This window comes from Neovison vison, chromosome 3 (genome assembly GCF_020171115.1).
Source record: "Neovison vison isolate M4711 chromosome 3, ASM_NN_V1, whole genome shotgun sequence".
Taxonomy (NCBI): Eukaryota; Metazoa; Chordata; class Mammalia; order Carnivora; family Mustelidae; genus Neogale; species Neogale vison.
Genome location: NC_058093.1, coordinates 39,110,059 through 39,137,571, shown reverse-complemented (window position 1 = coordinate 39,137,571; position 27,513 = coordinate 39,110,059). Strand labels below are relative to the sequence as shown.

General features: G+C 45.4%; 1 protein-coding gene across 1 annotated transcript in view; it reads right to left on the bottom strand.

The window, feature by feature from the left end:
- Nucleotides 1-6,180: 6,180 nt before the first annotated feature.
- CAB39 (calcium binding protein 39) overlaps nt 6,181-27,513 on the bottom strand; it is an 88,440-nt gene continuing 67,107 nt past the window's right edge. The window contains exons 5-9 of the mRNA XM_044241827.1: nt 24,579-24,747; nt 17,400-17,459; nt 13,191-13,256; nt 9,344-9,487; nt 6,181-8,732 (exon numbers count right to left, since the gene is read on the bottom strand). Of these exons, the coding sequence (XP_044097762.1) occupies nt 8,544-8,732; nt 9,344-9,487; nt 13,191-13,256; nt 17,400-17,459; nt 24,579-24,747 (628 nt within the window). The 3' untranslated portion in view covers nt 6,181-8,543. The remainder of the gene's footprint in view (nt 8,733-9,343; nt 9,488-13,190; nt 13,257-17,399; nt 17,460-24,578; nt 24,748-27,513) is intronic.

Sequence of the window (27,513 nt, the reverse complement as noted above, 5' to 3'; positions counted from 1 at the left end):
GCCCACACCATGCCCTGCCTCCCAGCTCTCTCTGGTGGCCCTGGGCATCATGGGCTCTGAGGCCTGGCATCACAGCTGCCCTCACCCAGGGCCACTGCTGGCCCACCTCCTGAAGGAGGGGCTTGCCTGGGGCCGCTCCTTGTTCATTTGCATGGAAGCGGGAGGACCTGCAGCCAAGTCCGAGCACCAGCCGGTCTGGCTTCTCCACCTGTGGTTCCCGGGGCCGCAGCACCCTGGGATCTGGGATCTGCTTAGAAAAGCAGAGTCTCGGGCCCCATCCCACACCCTCTGGATCAGAACAAAGCCCCTGGGTGAGTGGCAAGGACAACACCTTTTGAGACCAGAGACCACCTGGGAGCTGGGAGCACCTCAGAGAGCCACAGGGCTCCCAACTATGAGGACGGTGAGTGCCGGAGCAGTAGCCACTCCTCTCGTGCATTTCGTTTAAACAGCTGATCAGAATGGGTGGGATCCTGAGATCTCCTTCGACTTGGTTCCTTGCGTAACTGAGCCATCTGGAGTTTGCTCCTTGGTGAGTCGCAGGTTGAAACAGACACGGGATGGAAACTTTATTTGCAACAAATGAAGAGATCAAGGAGAATCGTGTCCGAGGCTGGGACTCCATAGTGAGAGTGAATGGGATTCCCTTATTTAGGGTGAGGATGAATATTTAGGAAGAGGAGCCTTATCTTCGTGTGTGGAGAAGGCTTGGGAGGCTTGTGTTTTAAGCAAACATTGTCATGTGAGTGAGGCTTGTGCTCCCCCTTGGGCTGGAGGGGGGTAGTATTATAACAAGGTAAAGGTAAATGAGTCACTGCAGGGGTCACTCTCAGTCCCCCTGCACAGGCTTCAGTCATCAGTGGGGGGTGTGGTGGGGCGGTGTGCAGCTCGGACTGGCTGCCCCAGCTCTTCTGGGCAGTCATTCTTCAAGGGTAGTTTTGGTTCCTTCATGCGATGCTATGCCTGTCGCGTGTTTTGCTGGAAAGAAGAGCTTACGGAACAATGTGGGAGAAAGGCCGATGGGTATAAACAAGCAGGTGAGCAGTGAAGCTTAGGTCTGGCGGTCCGGCTGGTGACAACTGGGCCACAACTATCGGCTTATTGATTTTTGGAGGAAGACAGGCCATGGGAAGACGTTGTAGAGGGTCAGACTAAAGAAAAGAGATCCTGCCTGCTGAGTCGGTTTCTGGCTCTCCTACCTACTGCTATGTGGCCTTGGCCAAGGGGCTGATCCTCCCTGTGCCTCTGTTTCCCCATCTGTAAAGTCGGGATCCCAGAGAACCTACCCAGCTCAGAGTCATAAGGATTGAGTTAACCCTTGCAGAGCACTGGGTAATCACTCAGTGTTATGATGATTGTTGGTGATTAACCAGGAACTCTGGAAGCATGGGGAGTCTGTTGACGTGGGTGCTTCAGGAGGACTTAGATGCGGAAGGTCAGCAAATATTTACCTGCCAGTCACCACAAAATACACATTAAATCAACACTGATTCTCTATGGCATCATCACACAATTGAATCTCCAAGTCTGTTTCCTAAGAAGGGAAAAGAGCTTTCTTGGGATTTTAGAAGGCTTGTTGTAATCATTGCGAGGATGGCGCATTTGCAACCTTGAGACCAAGGCACTTCAAGGCAGAACAAGCAGGATTTGCCCTGCACAGGAAGGGAGGAACGGTTGGGAGATGAGGCAGGAATTTAGGAATGAGAGCAGAGCTGGGGTCCTGGCGGGTGGGCCTCCCTGAGTTCCTGTTTGGGCCTGCGCATCTGGGATTGTGGCTGGGCACCCACGAGGCAGTGGGAGAGTGAACTCAGAGAAGGTGTGATTCATGCTGCTCAGTCCCCTTAAAAACATGGGGACCCTCCCCTGGAGCTCAGCAGTGTCTGTGGGGCTTGTATCCCCCTCCTCCCAACATTTCAAGCAAACAGAAAATTCTACAAGGGAAGTTTACAAGGGAAATGATGTAATGGGGAGAAGAGACAGATCTCTCATGCAGAAAAATTCCAAATAATCCGTGTAGATACTTGCTACTTGCTTCCAAGGAAGTGGAGCCTGATCCTCACTCCTGGAGCATGGGCTGACATTAAGACTTCTACCTGAGGACAGAATCCAAAGAGGGAAAATGCAAAAACAATGAATTCTGTTACGCTGAAAAGAAATTTAAAAATAAAATAAAATTATATATATATATGAGAAACAAAAAAAAAAAAAGAAAGAAAGAAAGAGGGAAAACGAAGAGCAGCTTTACTGCAGAAAAACCCAACAACAGGGTCTCTGCCAGATGTTCAAGGTCAACATCAAGTGATAAGTCATGGGGCTGTGTGCACCCTTGATACGATGTAATGAGGACGGGACTTTATCTGGGTGGTCTCCCTCTTCAAACCCATAGTCTCATTCTAATTAGGAGAAAAAGTTCAGATCCCACCTTTGAGAGATTCTACAAAATACCCCTCTTGGCAAACAAAGGGAATCTGAGGAGCCGATGGACCAAATAAACGTCACGTTGGGTCCTGGGAGAGATCCGACACAGGGGCAGGACGTTAAGGAAAAACTAAGGAAATCTGAGTCAAATATGGACTTGAAATGTTAATAATAGCACATCAATATTGGTCCATGAATTACGACAAACATATTAATTTAGGATGTTAATAATAGGAGAAATCACGTGTGGGGAATATGGAAATTCTGCTATCTTTGCATTTTTTCTGTAAATCTAAAATTCTTTAAAATATAAAGCTGCTTCAAAACAAAACAACCATATACCTACTACCTAATTTGGACCCTTCCTACTTTTCTGTCTCTATCACAGTTTGTGTGTGTATGAAAGACGCATCTAGACCTCCCTCTTGCTCTTTATGTACCTCTCTTGACTGCCCACTTTTTTTTCCCCTCAAAAGGGCACTCTGGAATCTGGGCAGGTGGGGACTCAGCACCGGGGTGGGGGGGGTTTGTCCCAGGTCCGGCTGTGCTCCCGGAATGCCCCTCTGCCCCTCTGGCAATGCAAGGTCCCCAGACTCAGCAGCTGCTGGCAACAAGGAGCTCTACTGCCACCCAATGGATTTTTTAAAAATTAAAGTTGTGTGCTGTGGTGGGGGCGGGGTGGAGCTGGAGGCCAGGTAGGCGGCGGTTGCCTCTGGCTGGGAGCATGTCTGAGACCAGCAGCACAGGACCCTCTAGCATTATGGTGAATTTTTAGCTAAACCCAGACAATTACTAACCCTGGCCCCAGTTCCCAACTGTGCAGTCACTTCGTAGGGTTATATATGCCACACTTTTCCAAAAAAGTCTTTTTGGGAAGGAGATAGAGCATGAAGGAATCGGGAACTTTCCAGTTTTGCTATATTTTTGATGACCAGGAAGAATAATTTCGGAGTGGCGGCCTGGCGTGTGTAGCTGTTTTTAAAAAGATAAGTATCTGGAGGCTTCGGCTGACTGGGGCCTGGGTCTGCAGCCTGCGCTGGGTCACAGGTACCCAGTGTCAGGTTTTGACACACACATGCTGTGGCCACAGCCTCTCCTCAATGCTGAGGCCAGAGGGACAGGAAGCCCTGAAGGGCAGGCAGCAAGCATGGCCGCTCCTCTAGGAGAGGCCGTGTGTGTGACACGGTTGACCACATGCCTCTCCGTTAGGAGAAAGAACGAAATGGCATGTCTTAGTTTGTGTCTCCCCAGAAGCAGAGCCTAGGACAAAGGTTCAAATGCTGGTCATTTATTTGGGACTTGATCCCAGGAAGTTCTGGTACAGAGTGGGACGGGAGCCAGGGGAGGGAAAGAATCTGACAGAGAAACGTCCTGGAACCCTTAACATCGTGGTTTGGGAGCTCGGTTCTGCTGGGCAGCACCTATCCCAGCTGAGGTCAGGTGAGGACGCTGCGGTGAGCACTGCTTCTGGGGACATTAACGGCCACCCTTTCGGTGTCCTGGGCCACAATAAACAGTTTTGAGGGCACAAGTGTGCTAAGGAGGTGGGCTTGGGCCCTGCTGGGTCCTTAGTGTATTTGTGTTGGAGTGGGTGGGCACTCAATCCTACCCGTCCCCCCAACCTCCTCATCCGGGGAGAGGTCCCGGGGTGGGGGCTGCCCGAAGGCTGGGGAGAGAGAACTTAGGACCACGCGGAGATTCAACTGAGCAAGAGGAGGTCCTATTTGGCTTAGGAGTAGGGCTGGCACAAGGGGACCCTCACTGCCTTCTCCATGCAGGTGAGACTTCGTAAGGTGGGGAGATGCAAATGTCTCTCTAGTGTGGAAGGGAGTATGCTGGCCACCCACCAGGGTGGAAGGAGAGGGAGCCAGCTGGGGGCCCAGCCTGTCTGGAAGCTTCCCCTAGGCTGACCCGAGGCTCCTCCCACAGCCTTGTCCACTGCCCTGTAGAATCTCCACCAAATGGAAGACCAGGTACTGAAAAACAGAACAGGACCATGTTATTTCCACAGAACACCAAGTACTTAGGTGATAAACATTTATTACCAAGGAGCTAAAGCTCATCTTGTGGAGAATGTTGAGAAATATAGACCTTCTCCCCAATCTCCAGTGTCCGCTCTCCCTGAAGTGCGACCTAGAAAAATGTTATTTCACAAATTACAGGGGACACGACCTCCTGCCTAGAAACCCGGTGGTCAATGTACTCGGGGACCTAGATCTCCAGGGACACGCTGGGCCCGAGGCTTCGGGCACGTGCTCCACCTTCTGGACGTCCGTTCCCATCTGGTCACACTGAGCACCCAAACATCAGCGGGGCTGTAGAGGTCATTGCGAATAAACACAACACAAAGGCCTCGTGTCAGCTGGGAAGCCACAGGGCTTTGTGCAAAGATCACCACGGCCTCCATCAGCGTGCACTTGGGCAGGGACAAGGCTCCATGAGGGCGGGCTTGAGAACTTCTGTCCCTGTTAACTGTGTCTTGGGTTCTTGGGGCCTGCTGGAGGAATGCGGGTCGACCAGAAGTGAGGCAAGCACTGGCAGCCGGAAGCTGATGGTCCTGTCACGGCAGAGCTGAAGTGGAATGTGTCCAGACTGCTCCTGAGGGAGGTTTTTCCGTGTGGCTGGCTTCCAGCTAGCTTCCAGTCAGCTGAGAGGGCTCTGAGCTTGCAGTGTGGAGTGTCCTACCTTGTCCTTCACACCTTCTAGAAACAGGATGGTCAGAGAGAGAGGGTACCAGGCTCTGAGAACTGCTTTAAGGACACAAATGGCCAAGGGGAGAACACTCCTTATGGAAGCAGTAGCTGAATGGAAGTGTGTCTGGGGCATTTCTAGTGAATTCTCAGGAGGGATGGCTCGTTATCTCAGAGTGGCTCTTGTCTCCTGAATGAACAATGCATCGAGCATTGAGCCCTTAAAAACTTTTAGAGTCATGATCTTCTTTGGTCCTTACAAATAATATATATAAATAAAGGAATCGGGGGAAAGCTACGCATTACGTCTGAGCAGCCTGAGACTCAGTTTTTCTTGCCGTGGGGAGCTGACACCTGAATGGTGACTGGTAAGAAGTGGAATGTGCGCTACCGCATGAGGCCAGCCCTCAGCATGGCCACTTCTTCATGTCTCATCAGAGAAAGAGCAAAGTCACAAGTACTGACCTTATGGGACCCTGTCACCTTTGGAGATGACAGACTTAACTACCTGGAAGAAATAAGCAGTAAGTAAGATGTTGTTCATATGAAGTGTTTTGACGAGAACATGTCCCATGCCATCTCCACAGAGAACGGTGGTCCCGTTTACAGACCAAGGTTAAAATGAGCACTCCCAGCCCAGGCGGCCCGGGGACAGACGGTCGCTCTGGTACTTCTGCGCTCTCTTGCCTTCACTGCAATCTCACCCTGATATCTGTAAGCCTCCTGCCCTGTGGTCCAGTTTTACCCTGGAACGTTCACAATAAAAGGTCACAGAGCCATGGAGAAAGGACCCACTCCCCAAATGCTAGGGTCTAAAAAAGCCATCCGACAAGGGGTGACAACTCTGAACTGTGAGAGGCAGGGCCAGGGACCTGGGAGCCCCAACACATAAGGGAAAGTCACATTTGACACCAAAAATAAAACTGGGAATAGGAAAAAAGACTCGGAGAGGCATGTGCATTAACTGTTTCCGGTTACTCTGTGACAAGATTTGTGCCTATGTGTCTCCTGCTGGGGCTGTTCACAGACACAAATACAGCTATCTGTAAGACACCGTAAGAATGGACAATGCTGTTTCTCCAAAATTTTATTTTAATTTAAATTACAGGGCCAGCCAGATATTCTGATAAGAAATTTACGTTTCCTCAGGAGAAAAGAAAAGCTTTCATGGCATTGTTAACAACTGTATACATCTCCACTTTTTTTTTTAAAGGGTTAAAAATCACAATGAGTAACTGTAACTGACTTATGTAAAATTAAACCTTTATAACACGAAAAGAAACCACTTCCAGTATAATAGTTTTGGTAATATGAATATATTAAATGTTTATAACTTCAAATGCAACTTTTCAACTTTGAATGTTTTCACATTTTTCTTAAAAATGTCTTAACTCAAAACAAGTCTTAACTCGGCCCAGATCCCAGTGCTTCGGAGGCATATGGGTTTTGACAGGCTGCACCCCCACTGCCTTCCACACGGAGGCGCTAGTGCCCCGGAGCCGCCCCCAAGTGGAAGCTGTTTCAAATTTGAAGAACCAGCTTGGCAAGGAAGGAAACCTTTCTTCCACTTGGTGTGACTAACGTTTTCATGCTAAACCCAGATACCAAGCACGAGACCACAAGAACCAGAACACTCTGTCACGGTGAAATCTGCAGTTCCCTTCCTAAACATCTTGGATATTTTCATTTTGAGGAGCTTGGGTTGCTTTCCATACGTACGACAGAAAAACATAAATTATTTTACACAGATTTTTAGAAAAGACAGCCTCAGAAAAACCGGTTATAACGTAGGCTGCCTTTTTAATGAGATGGAATAAAACACATCTATGTTTCCTGGAGCTATTTTCCCCACTGGTATTCCTATGAGGGCTGAAAACCTCATGCTTAAAACATCCACTGGGCGTCTCATTTTGCTGGCTGATAAATAATTCAATTAGTGAGAGAGGCTAGCAAAGAGTAATTATATAAATTTCTTAATCAGCTACAGCCATGCTGAATTCGAACTGGCAAACTCTGATTTGTTAAGTTATTAGTTGTGATCTTGTATTACTAAGATGAACAGATACCATTCTAGTAACTTTACACAGGTATGTTCTAGGAGACATTGTTCTGCCGTGGTCACAGTAACAAAAAGTGGTGCAAAATCAGTTACTTCATAAATACTGATCATTTGCAGCATTAAGGAACAGGACATTAAAAAAAATAAATTTCCCCATGGGACACCTAGGACTAGGGACTCTTCTTTTCCTAAGAGAAGCCAAAGTTTTAATTACTCAATTTCACAACTATTGTACTGGATTACTTATTCTACAAAGGAAAAGGTGCTCTACAGAGGCTCCCCCCACACATGGAGAATCAGCAGTTATTTAACATAATCGGGGTCATTCGTATCTGGCAAATTCATGACTCATTTAAATGAATAAGGCCAACATCACGCAGGAAAGCGTAGCCAACTGACTGACGGCTCCCCAGTAGGTAACTGAATACGAAGGATTGGTTTCCATTTTTTCTTTTAATGCTGTGATACTTAAATGTTAAATCAGCATTTTCATGTGATCGGAAGTATTTCAATTACATATGAGCATTCATTTTTTTTTTTTGCAAAAACTCAATATTAGGTAATAGTTACATACTAATACAGTAACATTCCTCTGCTGTACAAATTAAATCATTTAAAAGAAATGAGCATTCTAAGAATTATATACAAAAGAAACCTGTAAGCATTGCTGAAATGAAATGCAAGGTGTCACTGTTAGCTCTACTGGTTTAAAATACCTTCCAAAGAGTAAAATTAACAAATACCCTTCAACATACCCAGGTTTACAAGTCTCAAGAAAATCAAATGTCAAAAAATTCTAGAAAGCTGTGAAAAGCATATATACATTTTTCCTTATGACCTTATGAAGCTTCACACCTTCAAGAAGTTGCTATCAGTTTATTTGCACATCAACTTTATCCACCCAAAAAGCTCACATCTCGGATACAGCTGCCCTCTCGTTTCAAATACAACTCTGCTCCATCATCCTTTAGTGAAGGCGTACAACCTTACCAAGAAGCCATGCTCAGAGATCAACGCAAACACGCAGGTTTCATCTGCTAACAGCAATCCCCTTCTTCCCCAACCCACACCACCGTCTATACACCTGCCTCCAGAAAACTAGCCACGTTCAGAACTCCTACAGCAAACAGAGTCCTTGAACCCTGAAACGACACAAAGATCAAGAGAAAGTCCACGTGTGCTCTAGTGTGCAAGAAAGCAGCAGCTACGTTCTCCAACTTGGACTAAAAAAAAAAAACAAAGGTAAAATGAAAAACCGTTCACTTAACAGCAGGTTAGCAGTAAAGTTCCTCATGAACCGATAAAGAGCGCCTGATGCTGAATAGCTAACAGCAAATGCTGAATTTGGATTTACTATTTTAGATGTTGATTGGAAATTAGGCTTCTTGCTGAGCTGGTCTCTTCAAATCCCTGATCTGTTTAACTAAATAGGTCTTCTCATCGTTAAATTGTTCGTCCTCGGTCCTGTCATTCTGAAACTTGCTGAGGAACTCTATAAGTTTGGTCTGATTCTTGAGGAGGATGTCTAGGATGGGCTGCGTCTTGTTGGGATTGGCTACAAACACCTGCGAAGAGAGAAACCAGTGTCAGGCTCAGGAGAGAATGGGAGCCTGGCAGTCCGCGGTCAAGGCAGCCGCAGAGGCTGCTGCTTGGGAAGACGTCATCTGACAAGAGGGGTGTGCATGTGTGTGCGTGCGTGTGTCTGTGAAGGGGAAGATTCCATGTGTCAGTCCAAAGGACTGATGCATTCATTCATGCTCTGAAATTCAGTAGCTGGTATTAAATACAGACTGTTTTTAGAATAAAATGGGCAGAAATTTAAAAAAAAAAAATGGGCAGAAATTATATCTAGGCACAGAAAGCCAGAATGGATTTTAAGTATTGAAACCTCCAAGAAAAGGATTAAGGAATGGATTACCCTTTACTTTGTGATTAGTAATATTCTATGCCAAAGATAACTGACATGCCTCCATAATACACTTTTTCTGGTCCCCAGTCCAGATGATATACCCTGTTTCTGGGTCTATTTAAATGTCATACTATACAAATGTGAACACTGACTGTTGGGTCACTTAGATTCCCAAAATTAGGTGAGTAATAATAGTTCAATAACCGATCAAGGAAATGAGATTAACAACTCTGGAGGAAAATACTGCTTACAGTTCTAGCACTCTACCTTAAAAACGTGGAAGGCCTCAAACTGGATGTTACGACTCTTGTCTCGTAGGAGATTCATCATTAATTTGAGGTTCTCTGGTTTACTGATGTACTTCGTCATAATTGTGAAGTTGTGTCTGTCTAAAAGTAGTTCACCGAGAAGCTGAGAAGACATTTAAACAATTAACTCTTATATTATCATCAAGATTTCAAGTAAAAGCAAAGTTTAAAAAGAAACTTCATCTTACAATCACTTTGTTAAGCACAGAGTCTTGTTAGCAGGTACTCAGAAGACCGATGAGCTGAACTGAAATTATAACTGAAAAATCACTGAGTGTCCACTACTTGCCACTCGAACACCTAGGCCTTTCTTCCGGGGATGAGCCTACGGGAAGTCCAGCATTGCTCTCTGCTCTTGACACAGTCCAAGGCACATTGTCAGAGCTACTCTTTAAAGATGCATTTACATTATCTCATTAAAAAAAAAAAAAACAAAAAAAACCCACAAAACCCATCAAAGAAAATGGTCAGAAGGTAAGTTGTTGATAATTCTTATTTAACTACAAATCTTAGCCTAACTGAAAAATTATTGATCTGGACCTCCCAGGACAGAGGGTTCCAGGTTCAAAGGTGGAACACAGGGTACCCTTAAGCCTGTGAAAGTCATGCTTTCAGCGTATCGGCTTCAGGAAGGTCTATAAAAATGAGTATTTCTCGGGCACCTGGGTGGCTCAGTGGGTTAAGCTGCTGCCTTCGGCTCAGGTCATGATCTCAGGGTCCTGGGATCGAGTCCCACATCGGTCTCTCTGCTTGGCGGGGAGCCTGCTTCCCTCTCTCTCTCTGCCTGCCTCTCAGTCTACTTGTGACTTCTCTCTGTCAAATAAATAAATAAAATCTTTAAAAAAAAAAATGAGTATTTCTCTTTTCTGTCTTAAGCAAAGTATCCTGAAGATAGTCCAATTTTTTCTTAATGACTCCTCCTCATCACTAATGACATCAATTAAGCTTAAAAGAGCCTGTCTCCAGGGCTTGCTGAGTTTGAAAGAGTCTATTATATCCTAACAGTTCTTGGTTTTCACACTGTCATTGCCTGCTCTAGTTCCCAGTCACCCCTTCGTGTTGGCAGTGGGCCAGCTTCTACTGCGGGTCTAGCGTGCCTGACCCATGGGGCTAGGGGTCGAGTTGCAGTCCTCGTGGACAGCGGCAGAAGCAGAGTGGTAGAGGGCCAGGCCCCGGCATCAGCCTGCCAGGGTTCCAATGCTGGCTCTGCTCCCTGCGAGCTCTGGAATCTTGAGCACATTATTTCACTTTCCCTAAGCCCTAGTTCCTACATCTCATGAGACTGCAGCGAGGAAGAAAAGCATGAATATGTGCAAAGCACGTTAGACTTGAGTCTGAACAGAGACACGGGGTGAGGTCCAAGGGAAGCAAAATGCATGAATGCAGTTATGGATTTACTGCTTTAGTTAATTCCTTTTTGGATTCCTGGCTATGTTCTAGATATTTGGAAGTTGCCAGAAGACTGGTCTCTAGATAAGCAACATGTCGTCACATGAACTAAAAAATACCCTGACGCACAGGAGAACAAACCTATTCTGCTTAGGGTTTTTAAAGAAATTATAAGAAGAATTCAGAAGCTCAAGTTCAGGCTTCACATCAATCTGAATCACAAATAATACAACTTTCAAGGTAAGACCCACCAAGTATTGACTCTTACGAAGACTCTAAAGTTACTATTAAGTATGTGAAGGTTTGTAGCTTTACTAGTGTTCATTTTCTATCAAAGAAATACAGAACATGACCCATTTGGTTATCTGGAGATTATCAGTTTAGTTATCTGGAGGAGACGGTAACTGGAAATTCATTACATTTCTTTAGACATAAAAATAAAAGTCTGAGGTATTGCACAGGGAATATACATTTGCTGATAAAATAAATACAGGAATAATAAATGCCAATGTAGCTTCAAAAAATGGAATAAAAATTAAAATTCATTTTTAAAGTACAACTGGTCCTCAAAATAGCTCCATGCGTTCACGAAGTGTTACGAAACTGTAGGAGCCGAAGACTGGCTTTGTGTCCATGACTAAGGTCTTGCAACTGGCGGTCTTAACCTTCCTTTTCATGCTGGTAATTCCTAAGTGGCAGAAAGGTCTTGAAAGCCCTCCTCCTTATCTAAGCAGCACCAAAATTCAGAACTTGGTCAAAGTCTATTGATTTGCCAATAAACTACCTTGCTCCCCATCCTGTGAAGAGGTATTGGCCCTGGAAGCTACTACCCTGGGTAATCCTGCCTGATGTCCTTGGCCTTAGAAGACGCTGGCTCTATCCAGCTGCTCACATCTGTGTGATGCTGGGGAGACAGGGCATCTTGGCCCTGCGATAGAAAGGGGCTGCTGACAGAAGGCCATTTTACTGTGTGGACAATCACAGGGGAGCCTACACTGTATCATGAACCTTACAAATATATATTACATCATACTGGTGTACCGGGAAGAAAATGTCCTTAAATAGCCACCAGAAGTACCGCAGCCCATTCACCAACCCCTGCCTCGCCCAAGATGAAAAGCTTGGACTTATTCTTGGCCATCGCCAGCCAGCACTCCTAGGGAAGGGAGGAGGTTAAGGATCCTGGATGCTGAACTACAGGCCAGGCTGGGAGGCAAGGCCTGAACAGCAGCAATGAGTGGGAAGTGCCCCAGCCCGACCAGATCATTTCCTCAGCGACTCATTTCCAAACTGTGGTTATGACTGGTTCCCCACTGTAGGAGTCACAGCCTTAAGGGAAAAGGAGGAAGTAGCTGGTCTGATAGAAAGGATTTTTTTGGAATTTGGATGGTAGAGTGTTCTTATCAAAGGACACAAAGTACAAAAGACACTCCTGATGTCTTTTAGTCGGTTCCCACAGAAAGATAAGGTCTTCACGAGTGATGTCCCCATGGCAGGAAAGGAAGCAGGAATGCAGGCCTGATCGGATGAATGCAGACAGCTCTGATAAGAAGAACTCCGAGCAGAGCAGAATTTAAAGTGGACATGGCAAAAAGTATAAATGGAATTAGAATTTTCCCCCCAAATCCTTTGTGATTTCCATCTATAGTTCCTGTCAGGACCACTTACTGACAGAGTGAGAGGTATGCTTTTATGAACTGCACTGAGAATTTTCTAGAGCAGAGGTCAGTCAGCAAACTTTCTGTAAAGGACCAGATAGGAAATGTTTTTAGATTTTGCCAGCCATATGGTCCTGTAGCAACCGTTCAAATCTGTTATCTTCTTAAACATAATATGTAAATATGTAAATAAATGAATGCATCTGGGTTCCAACAAATATTTACAAAAATAGGGAGCTGGATCTGGCCCATGAGCTACAGTCTGCCAAACCCTGTTCCCGAGTTTTAAATCTGAAATTTAAATTTCAGATGAAACTGTCCATATCCCAGTTTGATACAAAGCAGCCAAAACTGCCTGTTGATCAAGATTTCATTGCTCATGTCCCTCTGCGACCCCCCTGCTCCCAAAACAGGCCTGTGCTGTCCCAGGGAGCACAACAGCTACTGGGCCTTCCTCTGGTTGAGATGATTCTAAGTGTCAAAAATAGGCTTCCAAATGTAAAATACAGCACTGCTAAGAGGTAGAGACCGCTTCAAAACTCCGTATATTCCACTCTGGTATCCCTATTCACAGGCAGGTGGGCAGGTGCCCTCTGTGGACCCCTGAACTCCTTCCTTTCCACAAAAATCTTGACCATGGGGAAATGTATTTTCCTCTCATAGGTCTAAGACCCATACCAGCATATCTCCCTTTCCCCCAAAGACAAGTTTCAAACACAGGGTGAAGAGAAGTAAACCACATAAAATAATCAGTCATACCTTGAGTGACTGTCTTTTTGTCACATAATTTTCTGAATGAAGTAACTTCTCATATTCACTGAAGAACTAAAAGACAAGAAAACATGTATCAGGAGTTATATTTTTAAAGATTGAAAGAGAACATTATAAAGCTTGAACATAAACTTTTTTTTTTTTTTTAAAGATTTTATTCATTTGCAAGAGAGTGAGAGTATGAGCAGGGAGAGGGGCAGCAGGAGCAGGAGAAGGAGAAGTAGATTCCCTGCTGAGCAGGAAGCCTGATGTGGGGCTCGATCCCAGGATCCTAAGACTGTGATCTGAGCTGAAGGCAGATGCTTAACTAAGTAGCCACGCAGGTGCCCTTGAGCATGAACTTTTTTTTTTAAATTTTACTTATTTATCTGACAGAGATCCCAAGTAGGCAGAGAGGCAGGAAGAGAGAGGAGGAAACAGGCTCCCTGCTGAGCAGAGAGCCCGACGTAGGGCTCAATCCCAGGACCTGACCTGAGCCAAAGGCAGAAGCTTTAACCCACTGAGCCACCCAGGCACCCTGAGCACGAACTTCTAACACCACAAAGGCCACCAGCTGCCCTTCTGTCTCACACAGCCCTCCCCAGTGGTGCTCAGAACTCCTTAGGGGCTCTGGAGAATGAACTCCAGGAGTAGGGCTCCTGGGACTGACCTCACCCAGTGCTAGACTAGCCAGGTCCATATGGCTTAAATCTCGTCGTCTTCTGTCATCCAAACTCTGTATGCACAAAACAGAACTCCTACCCTCCAACTGTTTCTCAAGGTAGAGTCAGCTCTCATTTCTTGGTGTTAGAAAATTTCTGTATTTTACAGTTCAGTGAGCCTGAAGCACAACTACAGAGAAAAGCTACCCGTTCTTCCAGTGCATCAAGCAAAAGGGGAAAATAATCGAAAAACAGAGTAGGAGAAATTCAGCACTGTCAAATAGGTAGGTGTCCTTAGAGTAGTTGGGACTTGGGCTCAATCTTGACTAAGGGCAGCAATTTCATTTAGAAAAGGGGAGGAGGGAAGTGTTCTTCAGAGATAAAAAGGGAAGGACACTGCATGAGTGAAGATTGGAGAATGCACAATGTGACATACTTAGGAAGTGACATGTGTCCGCTGCATTTACAAAACGGGAAGTGACACGTGTCCACTGCATTTATAAAATGAACAAGCACAGCGTCACCGGCTGGGTAAGGAGCAGAAGCCCATCAAAGCAGGAGGTAAGACATGGAGACGAGGAACACAGAGGCCAAGGCCACACCTGCTGCCAACTGTTTGTGCCTATGCTTTCCCATGGGTCTGTATACAGCAGGCGCTAGCGGACTGCCACTCTTGGGCCAGATCGAGCCTGCCACCTGCTTTCATAGTTTTGCTGGAACACAGCCATGCTCATCGACGTCCTGCAAATGAGTCTGTTTGTGTATTGTTTATGGCTGCTTTCTCAGCACCACAGACAGGAGAGGAGAGGACAGGGAGAGGGAGAGGGGAGAGAGAGACACTGCATGGCCAGGAAGCCTCGAATATTTACTCCCTGGCCCATTACAGAAAAGGTTTTCTGACCCTTGCTTTTAGAGCTAACCCAGAACCTGTGCTTCTGTCTAGGCAGAGGTGGGACGGAGACTTCTGCAGAGAAGGATGTTAACCCACACTTCTGCTCAAAGGATCATCAAACCAATGATCCAAACAACTGGATCTGCCTTCAGTCGGTGACACAGAATATGTACCCCTCAAGTTCTTGACAGAAAAAGCAGGTTAAGATGGTCTGCGGCCCAGTTCTCCTGATAAGCGTAAGCACAAGAGACTGTCTGGCCGGAGGACTGACTGAAGAGTGCCCCTGCAGTCCACGTGCCACACCCCCACCGCCCCCCCGGGGTAGTCGACTCTCTTCCCTGCGTTAGGAACCAGGGCGATGACAGGCACCACTGTGGCTCCTCCAAGATCTGCTCTCAGGGAACTAACTGCACTTGAGTTCGGCATCTCAGTCATCCTGAGGGCTGCGTCCACTGCATCCCACTCTGATCCAATTTCTCTGAGAACGCCAACGGGAGAAATGTGTTTTGTTTTACAGGTGCTGTGATTTGCCAACGGGAGAAATGTGTTTTGTTTTACAGGTGCTGTGATTTTTTAATGGATTCTGTTTCCCTCTATCCTTCTGGTTATTAGGAAGCTCAGGGCCCAGGTGTGCAGGACTTCTGGTGACACAGTCTTATGTAATTGCACCCCTGGCCCCTGCTCGCCTTTTTGATCCCTCAGATCTGACCTCACAGTCTACACACTTCTGTCAGCTGCCTCCCAGAAATTCTCCTAAAATCCTGTTAACCAATGTCATCCATTAATAACATGTAGGAAACTATTTGACTATAAAACTAAACCAATGTCACTGTTAGTTTGTACCTTCGGTGGGCTTTAAGCTAAGACACCAGTGTGCTCAGTCAGAGAATCCCTGAGACCTGGCAGCAACACGAACAACCCGCCGACGTTTACTAGCTGCTCACCGTGTTCCAGCTGCCGCCATCATGCCCACGACACACACGTTCTAGGTCCTCACAACAACCCATAACAACAGAGATGCTGCTATTACAAGCCTTCATTTTGGGCTGAGGATTCTGAGGGCAGAGGGTGAATGAAGGCAGCCATCCAAGGTGGGGCTGGGACTTAGAGCCAGACTCCTGGCAGCCTCATGCCGAGCCCATGCTTCTAACTGCTGTAAAAAGGCCCCCACTTTGAACCAACACACATGCAAAGAAACATACTATATCCAAATGGAAAACTTAAAAAACCAGAGGACCAGCAATGTCTAAGCCACTCGTGAGGCCTTCTATGAGGGACTCCCTATGTACTGAACTTTGCATGATGGATGTTACTGAGTGGGAGGGAGAGAGGAGCACGCATGAGTTCAAAAGCGCAGATTCTGCCTCCGAGAATCTTACAATTTAGTTGAACAGCAAAGTGAACAAAGAACAGTATGAACATAATGTGCCTACGATTTCCAAAATTCAAACGACCAGTGGAAGAATGGAAAGTTAGGCCAGATCTCATGGGTTAGATGGGAATTTTAAGGAGACTGTTACTATCCCAGCTTCTCTAAGCAGACACATCCAGTTGTGGACAGTACGGCATTAAGCTAGTCTAGCATTAGGAGGCGCTCATGGGTGTGGTGGGGAGCAGAGCCCGGGCACTGTGGCCTGAGGGCTGCTGTGCAGATCTAGAGCACTCAGGATCGTTGATGAACTTCCAGTTCAGTACCAGGCAGTGTGACATGGGCTCAAACCAGAAGGAACCCTACTGCTGGGCTAGTCCACTGTCCTCACTTTAAAAGGAGGACGGACGTCTGAGTCCCCCAGGGGTAACGGCCTTGGTCATGGCCACAAGAAGGCAGCAGCAGAGCCCTCTAGCCTAGTGCTCTTCTCACCCTCGTGGTCACGCCCCTTCCTTCTCTCTCCCCGAAGCAACAGGAATGTCAGCAACAGATGGAAAGGAAGGGAGAGTTAAGTCTTATAATAATTTTCTTTTTATCTTAATTGTATATTGTCATTCGGCAACAAAGCACTTTTACTTCCTTTCCTAAAGCAAGAAAAGATGCAAAGGGTACTGTGTCAATCAAAAAGATAAAATTCTACTCCTGACCAAGGTAAGACTCTATTACCTCAATTCAGTAGAGAAATGAGATAGCACCATATAAAACCATTATAAACATATGCAAAATAAGTATCTGGCATAAAAATCTAACTTAAGTCTTTCATTTCTGGTACAAAACTTACAATTCATTAGTGTGAGAGAGAGAGAATGAGTGCATGTGTGCATGTGTGTGAGGAGGGCAAAGGGAGAGAGACCGAGAATCTTAAGCAGGCTCTACAGGCAGCACGGCCAGAACCTGACATGGGGCTTGATCTTATGAACCTGAGATCATAGCCTGAGCTGAAATCAAGAGTCATATGCCTTTTTTTTTTTTTTAAAGATTTTATTTATTTGACAGAGAAAGACAGCGAGAGAGGAACACAAGCAGGGAGAGTAGGAGAGGGAAAAGGAGGCTTCCCACTGAGTAGGGAACCTGATATGGGGCTCAATCTCAGGATCCTGGGATCACAACCTGAGCTGAAGGCAGATGCTTAACAACTGATACACCCAGGTGCCCCAAGAGTCACAAGTTTAACTGACTGGACGACCCAGATGCTTCCAAACTTATAATTTTAAGGTACTAGTTCATATACTTACTTTATCATAATGTTGTTCCAAAAATTCTGCACTGAGCAATTTATGTCTTGTAAGTAAATCCTAGAGAAAGAAATGACACAATTGTACAGTTGTTCTGCATTCAAATTCTTCAAAAAAGAGAATCCTAAAACATGCCACGCCACTTTACCTGGTAAAAACTTTTGTTAAAAATCACTATACTTAAAAACATTTGAACATGAATTATATTCAAAATGCTGATTCTAGGTAAAAGTGAATCAAATCATTAATAATTTGAAACTGTGATTGTAATGACTGTGGTCACAGGTCTATAAATCTTAGAAGGAAAAATTTAAAAACAAACATAAATTCAAAGAAATACAAATTCAAACAAGGGAATAAAGCAATAAAGCGAAATAAAAGTAAATGATTGTGGTAAAATGTCAAATAGGGTACTGTTCCTGGTGGAGAAAGAGGAAATCTCTTTCATTAGAAAAAGTTGGAGGTTCCATTTTCTTCCTCCTAAATTCTGTTACATTCAGTTTCATATCTAACGCAATCTTTTTCTCAGGGACAGAATTTTTTAAAACCCCACCACCTTATAAACATCAGCTCCTAAGTAAGCAGACTAAGGCTGCAAAAATGTAGAATCAAACCTCAGAATGTCTCAGAGTCCAATTACGCATGACTACAAACTCCAGGTTATGCCTCACCCATATGGCCCTCCCACGATGCAACTCAAGGGTCATTCATTCAGAAAATATCTACTATGTGCCAGGTAAAGTTCTGGGTGCGGGGGCTACAAAGATAAAAAGATGTGGTCCCTGCCTTTAAGAACCTGGAAGTTAGCAATGAACTAGCCTTGGTCTCACCAGCTGGGAAGAGAATGGAACATGTGACAGCAGAAACAGTCAGTCACTACTTGGTGAATTACTGAATTGAATACAATTCCTTTAGAGCCACCCACTGGAGAGCTTAGAGCCAATAATCCCTGTTCTCCAAACCAACTCTCCTTGTTTTCTTAGCTGTTGATGTTGGAGTGGCCCAGGTCACGATGAACTAGTGTTTCCTGACGTATGTCCAAGTGTAATGCCAGTCCTGAGAAATGCTCTAGGAAATGCTCTATGGTCAAACACGCGTTGAAAGCACTACAACTCTGGCATCCTCGTGGGGATCTGGCAGGTCTCGAGTGATCCTGCAGGGAGCTCTTTTGTTGTCTACTCCGTGACTGCCCTTCCCTGAAAGGGCCTCCTCACACAGGCTTTCCCCTCAGCCTAGCTAACTACCACCTCCGAACCTTGCTTCCACATCACTGCTGAAGAGAAATCTTCCAGACTGGTTACCAGCACCGAAGCATGGACAGAGTTGTCTTTACGTCTGTGGGATTATCTGATTACCATCTCTCTCATGCTAGACTCTATGTTCTAAATATATAACAGTCATGTCTATTTTACTTATCTTTGAATCCCCAGCACCCATGCAATGCCCAGCACATAGTAAGAGCTTAATATTTGATAAATGAATGAACCAACAAAAGCAGGGAACAGTTTTGGGAAAATATTACATCAAGCAATCTTCAAAGTATGCTTTTAAGAAGGCTTCTAACCACCCCAAATATTTACAGGTTTTCAAACTGCTGGATAGGGTATGTACTATATGCCCAGGAAAGACCTATCTATTTTTTTCCAAATTCCCTTTGGGGATAAAATCGAGAAAATTAGAAAACCTGACGTTTGAACATCCTCAAGAAGCCGGAAAAGAAATGCCATGAAGCTTCCCCAAATGGGGCAGGAGATGGTGGGGGCAGAGAGGGAAAGGAGAATTTGTATCTTAGCATACTGGCCCGCAGGAGTCAGTTATCCGGGAGTCAGCTATCCAGGAGGGAGGTACACAAGACCTCGAATACATCAAGGATGCTTGTTAAAGGCCTTGCTCCTCCATGCTACTGCTGTCTGTTTACGCGGTCCTCCCTGCGCAGGACCCTCAAGGGCAAGGGTTTGTTTCGTTCACTGTGGAGCCTCAGCACCTAACAAAACAGTGCCTGACACGGGGCTGGCACTCAGGCTCTCAGGCTCGAGGTGTGAGCTGAATGAACAAATGAGTAAGCCAATTAAGGGATTAGTGTGTCAGGATCCGTGCAAAAGTAAGCGTCATTTCCACTTTTTCTGTGGTTAAGTCATCCTGGAGACCAATATAAGGAAGTACAGCAAAAGGAACCAGTGTTTGTGGCTTTGCCGTAATCTGACAGAAGAAAATGCCCAAGGCAGGGGTCTTAAAGATAGTGGCTCTCAACTGGGGTTGATATTAGGGACAGGTAGGTATAAAATATTGCTCTAGAAAGCAAAAGTCTAAATATGTGCTACAACAGATTTTTATTGAAGTTCTGAGTAAGGAAAGTACTCTGAAGGACAGATCTCAAATAGAAGCAAGAGCCTCACAGCTGGGCCGGACAGGAAAAGGGGGACTCAAACATCTCGCCATCTGGGGAAGATTCTATCACCATCTGGTTTCAAGACACCAGGAAACTCAGGAACCTGCTGTCAATTTGGGAATCAAATCTCACAGCCTTGGGGTTGGGAGACTGAAGGGGTGCTCTGAGACTGCTGAAGTAGGAGCCAAACCCCAACACAGCACAGGATGAAAGCTCCTTGTCAAGACAGGACACACCAGGGCCTGGACAGGAGTGACACATCTGTAGGAAAGGAGCAACTGCTAAGAGCCAGCCCCGAAGGTGGATTCTAAGCAGGGAAAAGAGGTGGGGACTTGGGCAGAGCCTCTACCTACTGAGAGATGAGAAGGAACCTCAGCCTCGGGGCTAAAGCCAAAAGCTCTGCTGAGTTCAAACCACAGTGGGGGACAGAACTCAACAGAGAAGACAAAGGGGAAAGGTCATGCAGTCAGCGGTCAGCAACCTGCAGAATTTCCAGAATGCCCTGTAGTCCCAGACCAAGAGGTGCTGGGTCTGCTACCAGTGCAGGGAAGGAGTAGGATCTCTGATTTCTTCCTGAAGTTCTAGTATACCCCAGGCCCTGGCAGGACTGGGAGGAAGGCAGGGGTCATCTCCTGAGCCCAGCAGAATGAGCAGCCAACTTTTAGGGTATGCTGAATTTGAAAAGATTCTTAAAAGCTAGTAAGTTGGGGCCTCAAACATCAAGTGGCAGAGATGGCCCTGGGGTCCCTGAGGTAATGCCACTGATCCCAGGGCTCGATTTCACAGAGCCCTGGCTAGTTGTGTGGCTCGTTTTCCTCCTTGGTGCTTGACCATGTCCCAAGACAAAAGACTCAATTCTCCCAACTGTGTGGTTCTCCTTCGGAGCTCTTAAGGGTTAGAAAGTTCTCCCTCCGCTGGAGTCAAGCCTATCCCCTGGTTATTTCCAGAAACTGCCAGAGCCGACAGAAATAGGTTCTGCCCACTTTCTACGGGTCCCCACCTCACATACATGTGGTGCTCTCACAGCAAGTCCCTACCAAGTCTTCTCTTCTCCAGGCTAAATACGTCCAAGTTCCTTTAACCACTCCTCACACGGCAGGTTCTGAGTCCCCCTCACCATCTACTGTCTTCTGAAAGTCATCTATTTGTCTATGTGCCTCTTAAAGTGTAGTGCCTGGAACGGAGCACATTTATGTGTTGTTACCTTAACGGCTTATAGTGGGGTGAGACCATCGTCAGCTCCTTAGGTCAGACACTATGTGGTCGCATGTAGCTCTGGGGCAGCAGCATCACACTGTTTAATGTTACAGGACGGATTCAGAATTTTGTTTCCTCAGAGTGGGCTCTGGTGGCAGACTGCCTGGGTTCAAATTCTGGCTTCCCCATTTATAGCCTGACTTCACCCAACATTTCTAGACTCCAGTTTCCTTATCTGTAAAGGAGATGGTTGAGTCGGATATGAAATTGCCTACATTTTAGTAACTACTACACTTAGAAAGTATTATACTGAGTATTAAATATATTATTATGTCTTATTCCCACATCCCTTAGAGTTGGGTCCTCAAGGGGAAGACCTCAGTCATCATCCTGTTCCATTATGGCCTCTGCAGATCGCTGTGAAGCCTTATTCTAGGATCACCACTGTCTGCTATCTCTCCCTTCACAGCTATCACCTCATATTTGATAAGAAGGCCTCCTCACCCTTTATCTAAGTCATTAGCAATGTTTAGCTGGGCTGAGACAAAGCCCAGTGAAAAGCCACAAGAAATTTTTCTCTCCGGGGTGATGGCAAGTCCGTTCTCTAGCACCTTATGGATAGAGGATTCATTTAGATGTAAATCACTACGCTGAAACTTTAGTTCCTTTCTTTTCCTCGATTCCATAAAAACAAATCTGTATGATTATTCAATATCCAGTATATCCTTATGGTCATAAAGGGATAATTCTAACAGTTACTGTTTTCTGCACACACACTGTGTGGAGGCACAATAACCTTGACATACTAGTACTATCACCTCCCAACTTAACAGATTAAGAGCTTGAGATTAAATCCACAGCAGAGCTGGGAAATGAACCCAGCAGCCACACACTCTTATCCCTTCAGCTACTGCAACTATGAGATTAATAGGACTGAACTTACTCTTCGTGAATCCATGCTGGCTGTGGGTACATGGTTTCCTTTCCAAAATGCTCAGAAATCATCTCTTTAGAAATACTTTCTAGAACCTTACACAGGTATAACATCAAGCTCCAAGCTCCACCAGCCTCTCTGGGGAATCTACCTTCTTTTATTCTGGAAAAATTGGAAATATATTTGTTGGCCTTCTGATGCGCCCTCCCCATCTCCTTAAGTCCTCAAAAAAGAAAACACGAACAACATTTGGCCACTGATTTACTATTTTAGTACATAGTCATTCAAGCTGCAAATCGTGGACACATTCAAAGCAAATAGTTTTGTTGATTTTTTTTTTAAATATTTATTTTTTAAGTAACCTCTGTACCCAACATGGGACTCGAACTCACAATCCCGAAATCAAGAGTCACATACTCTTCCGACTGAGCCAGTCAGGTGCCCCTGGAGCAGGTAGTTTTAATTTCCTTTTGAGACTCAGCACCTGTTCCACAGACTCTAAACTCAAGTTTATGGATGAGCTGCATTTCTCTGACAGTTTTTATGTGCAGGGTGCATTTTCTGGAGACATGGGTCTGGTCATATTCTTCAAGGATGGTGCAAGTCATAGATCTAGGCTACTTTTTCCATGACACAGTCTCTCAAAGAGGACACGAGCAAACGAGGAGAGGAGAGTCCTCCGGCAGGAAGTATAAGACTGTCCCTGTGCTGACCTGGGTTCCTTCTAGGAAGGGTGGGGAAGGAAGGTCTGCCTGACAGCTCTGTGTCACTTGCTCTCTCCCATGCTGTCTTGGTTTGGACTCTCCTTGATTTGGTTTCTTGGGAGAGCTCTCTGTTCAGGGGCCTCTTGAAAAGGTTCCTCCCTTTCTGTGGTCAGGAGCGGCTGAGACACACAGGCCAGGGCAGCTTCTCAGCACACCTCTTCCACAGTCCACCCTTGGCATCCTGCACTGTACTAGAAAGCTTCCCTTCCTCAGTACACCTACCTGCCAGGCGCTGTCCAGTCTCTCCCTCTCTGGCTAATGTGACCTGACAGGACGGCCTTCCCCACAGGGATTCCCCCACTGCTTTCTCCCTGGTGAGAATGTAACTCCAAGCAGCAGCTCTAACTGAGGGCTGATCATGAAATTATCAGCAAGGCCAACGAAGACGGTTAGAGACTGTGCCTAACCCTCCGGCCCGTGTAAACAAGGCTCTCTCACCCGCGGGCCAGCTGTGCTGCCCGCGCCCTCCTGGGTCAGGCCCCGATGTGCGCTCCTCTGCTCTTCCCCCACCTGCCTCTCCCACAGTGGCCACCCTCAGCTCATGGCTTGCTTTCCCCACAGATCTCTTCCCAACACATAGGGTTACTGTACCTCTCTCCAAAACAGGCCTGCTGCTTTTGAATGGGGTATCCTCTTCCACCAATAAATATATCCTAAGTATGAGTCCTAGCCCCAAAATGCAGGGACACAAAAGACATCACATTTGTGGCTGTGTTATAAAACCAAATTCAAATTCATTTTGTTTTGTACATTGACATAAAAATATCTAGGATCTTACCTAAGGCTTCTGATATCCTCTTTAATGGCTTCCGGGAAATAAATCTTTGGGCACCTCTTACACTATTACCTTATTCTCGTTCCATGAGAAACCCTAATGGCCAGCTCCCCAGGTTTTCATCCTGTTTTAAGAGTGTTCATTCACCGTGAGGGACAAATTTTACCCAGGAACCAAGGTGTGTGCTCATTATCTCAAGGGTTCTTTATCGTCATAAAACCGAACCCTCACAAGAAAAGTGACTACTTCTCACTAAAACAGTGTTCATGGTTTCTGAGCAAAGTAGTCTGTGGGTTACTATATTAAATTCTGATTAAAGTAGCAGTAAATATTCACTTAGGAGGGCAGACATTTTATATAAGGGAATGTAATTAAAAGCTTACTTTCATTGTGAAGAATGCTAATAAATATTGCTGCTTTATGTACAGTAAACAGCATAGAACCTTGCAATTCAAAACAAAAATGCACGTGTTGTACAGTGGTATCATATCAGATGTGTATTTAGTTTATACAAATATACAACAGGGAGATGAGGTATCCAGGAAAGAGAGGCTACAGAGTACCCTGGATAGTGCAGGTGATTCTGCTCTCTTTCCCCCAAGCATCTGACAAACAAGCTTTGGGATGAGCATGAGGTAGAAGAGCTCAGTCCACCGTTCCCTTGGGGCTGTCCACAACGTGGAACTCTCTGTCCTGATTGTGGTTCTAGTACTTGAAGACATGCCTATTCCAAATTAGCACGGCCCTGAACAGAAGACAACTACTTTGTCTGGTGTTTAACCAAAGAAACTCCTATAGTATGTTTCAACACAGGGGAAAAACCTGTTTGTTAGACGTTCATGTATCAATATACCACACCTAATGGGTAATTTAACAGAAAAGTGTAATTTTGATCACACCAACCACACTTAGAGAGCTTACAGTCGAACTCATCCACCCCTTTTAAGCGGTGACTCGAGTCACCGCATACACCTAAATCACAGACTCACATAAAACGTTATCTTCTCTCTTCCCGCTAGAGGGCAGCCGTGTATAGACTTGGAGCTTAGAGAGGGGAAAAAAACAGCAAACCAGTTAATCAGACTTACAAGGTATTTAGAATTCTATAGTTTTACGTTACCTTGAATGTGGCAAATGCATCTGACGCTATGTCAAATGTTGACATTTCAACATATCTGAAGAAATCATAAAATTGTTCTGACCACAAAATGATTTTTGCAAGTGGTTCATGTCTGATGCATTCTCTCAACATTATTCCACAATTTAGAGCTATTTCTGGAGATTCATACCTACAAAAAGAAAACAAACCATGACTGCTGTTTTAAAACTCCTCTTACACTGAACAGCTCAAATTTTTAGAACAAGAAGTTTCAGATGTGTCCTAATTAAGTGACCAGAGCAGGTTACTGCTCAGGGGTAGAGTTACTCTAGAGGGCATGCACACACTAGCTGGTGACAAATGCTTCAAGCCAAAGAAAAATAACGATAAATAAATAATAAATAAATGTCATATTTTAGCTAAAAGATTAGAGAAGTATTTAGGGTCACACCTCCAAATAGGGGTAAGATTTACGTGTGGTGCTCTTAAGACTTCAGAAAAGCCAAAAGCTGAACCAAAAACCATTATGAAACAAAATGGTTTCTCTAATTCCTAGTATCCAAAACAGCATTTTGATATCCAAAACAGTATATCAAATATACAGCATTTATACTTCATTGTTTCAATATAATAGTCAGAAGAGAACCTTCAAGACTCTTGGCAACGTGAACTGTACAAAGTTGAAAGCCTGATTTGAGGAGGTCACAGTCTGCTTGTCAAGGAGAGCCTGGAGGACTCCCCCAGTGGGTGCTGGGGATACCCCGGCATCAGTCACGCACACACGGTTGTGTCTCACCTCATCAGGAAGGAGCCCCATTTTCCTCTCAGCTGCGCTGCCTGGTCCCTTCTGATGGGGGTCCAGCCTTGCGGACAGCCCCCGGCCCCTCCACTGCCTTTTGGGCTGCATGCACCGGCTTCGTGTCTTTCCCACGTACTGGCTCCTCAACCCTCCCGCACTCGTTGCATTTCCCAATGTTCTACTTGCAAAAGACCTCTTCCTAGCTAAAAGAAACTTTTCTCAAAACGTAAGTTCTACCCCTACTTAGTGTCCCCACACTGCCAACCTTTGCATCTCTGTCTTTGAAAAAGGAAAAGAAAAAGCTCTCTCAGTTCTCCTCTCTGCCCCTCAGACCGTTCCTATTTCTTGCCTGGCTGAGGGCCTACCTCCGCGGCTGCCAGCCTACCCGTGATTGCCTGTACACCTTCATGGCTCCCACCAGGGCTCCACAATTCCCCTACTCAGGTCTGCTCCTGAACTCTAGTTAGGCATTTTCTGTTGCCTCTGGACAACTTCAGTTAAAAGTCTACCAGAAGCAACTACATATCTAAATTCAAATCTCATCTCCCTCCACAAAACAGCCACCCTCCCCTGCTTCCTCATTTTTATAACTTGGCGCCACGATTTTGTTTCAGATACCCAGGTCTAAAACAGGTCTTCCAGAACTTTCTCATCTGAATGTAAGTGTTCTATACCTGTGCTGTCCACTGTGGTAGTTACTGCTAGTCACATGTGGCTAGTGAGCACTTGAAATTTGGCTAGCCTGACTGAGGGACTGAATTCTTTTTTTTTTTTTTTAAAGATTTTATTTATTTATTTGACAGAGAGAAATCACAAGTAGATGGAGAGGCAGGCAGAGAGAGAGAGGGAAGCAGGCTTCCTGCTGAGCAGAGAGCCCGATGCAGGCCTCGATCCCAGGACCCTGAGATCATGACCTGAGCCGAAGGCAGCGGCCCAACCCACTGAGCCACCCAGGCGCCCCTGAGGGACTGAATTCTAAATGTTATTTAATTTAAATTGATTTAAAGCAAAATGATGGAGTGTGTTTAGGAGGTACTGCATTGGACAGAACAGTTTATACCTTTCCCCTTTCAGCACATCCAAACCTTCCCATCTTTGGTGTCACCACGATCCATCCTTTTTAAAGAGACTTCTCTGAAATATTTTAGTTTCATTTCTTTTCATCCGTCCCCACTGTTGCATTAACTCTCCCCTAGAGAAAGGCAGGAGCTCCCTGACCAGTATCTTTGTTTAAGCTGTGTCTAACCCATTTACCCAATACACTGGGGTATCAATAGCATTTCCAGTTCAGGAGTTCCAAATGATTTCTACTTGCTAATCAAAGACAAATTTCTGGGCTTAATGCCCAGGCTTCCCCTCATGAGATCTGTTCCTACCGTACAATATCCTCTCTCACTCTGCCATCAAGCACTCACTCCTATTTCCTTATTGCTGCCCATCACTATGTTCATTCCTATCCCTGGACCCAATCTCCTTTTTCCTAACTATGCAAATTCCAAACCTTTGGAACTCCAATAATTAGTCTCACCCCTTTTACCAACCCTTGTGCCTCACTGACTAAATACTTTCTCCCCTGAAATCCTACAATACTACTCATTCTCTAGCACTGCTATCCCTCTGTTGTACACAGGTTCATCACAGAACTTCAAGAAGATCCAAATGACTCTTCTGTTATCACGTGTGGCCCAGCAACTAGAATGCTGACCAGCGCTTTGGTCCTGAAAATGTCTGCTCACAAAATGGCTGATGGTACAATTCACCTTCACCGACCTTAATTTAATAATCAGGAGACTAGAAAGACAAGAGTAAGACAGTTTGGTACAACAAGTTGGGCAGGTTTTGATGGTGGTTTGTCAAGCTTGTCTTAAATGATTAAGCCATAAACCACTGAGTACAGGGCAGACAGTTATGCTGCACAGCCTGTTAGCACTAGGGAGGAAAACACATCAACGTCAAGTCACCAGAGGAAAAACTACTGCCTCCAGATGCCTTTGAACGCTAGCAACAAGATTACGTTCAAGCACACATGGACACCAGCAGCAGAAGTCTCTCCCTGGTGTCTAACAACAAAGTACTTCCAGCCTATGCAGGTGGTCATGTTGCATGCAAACTGTCTCAACTCAGGAACTAAGGTACAGAAATCTTAAACAGGAGCTT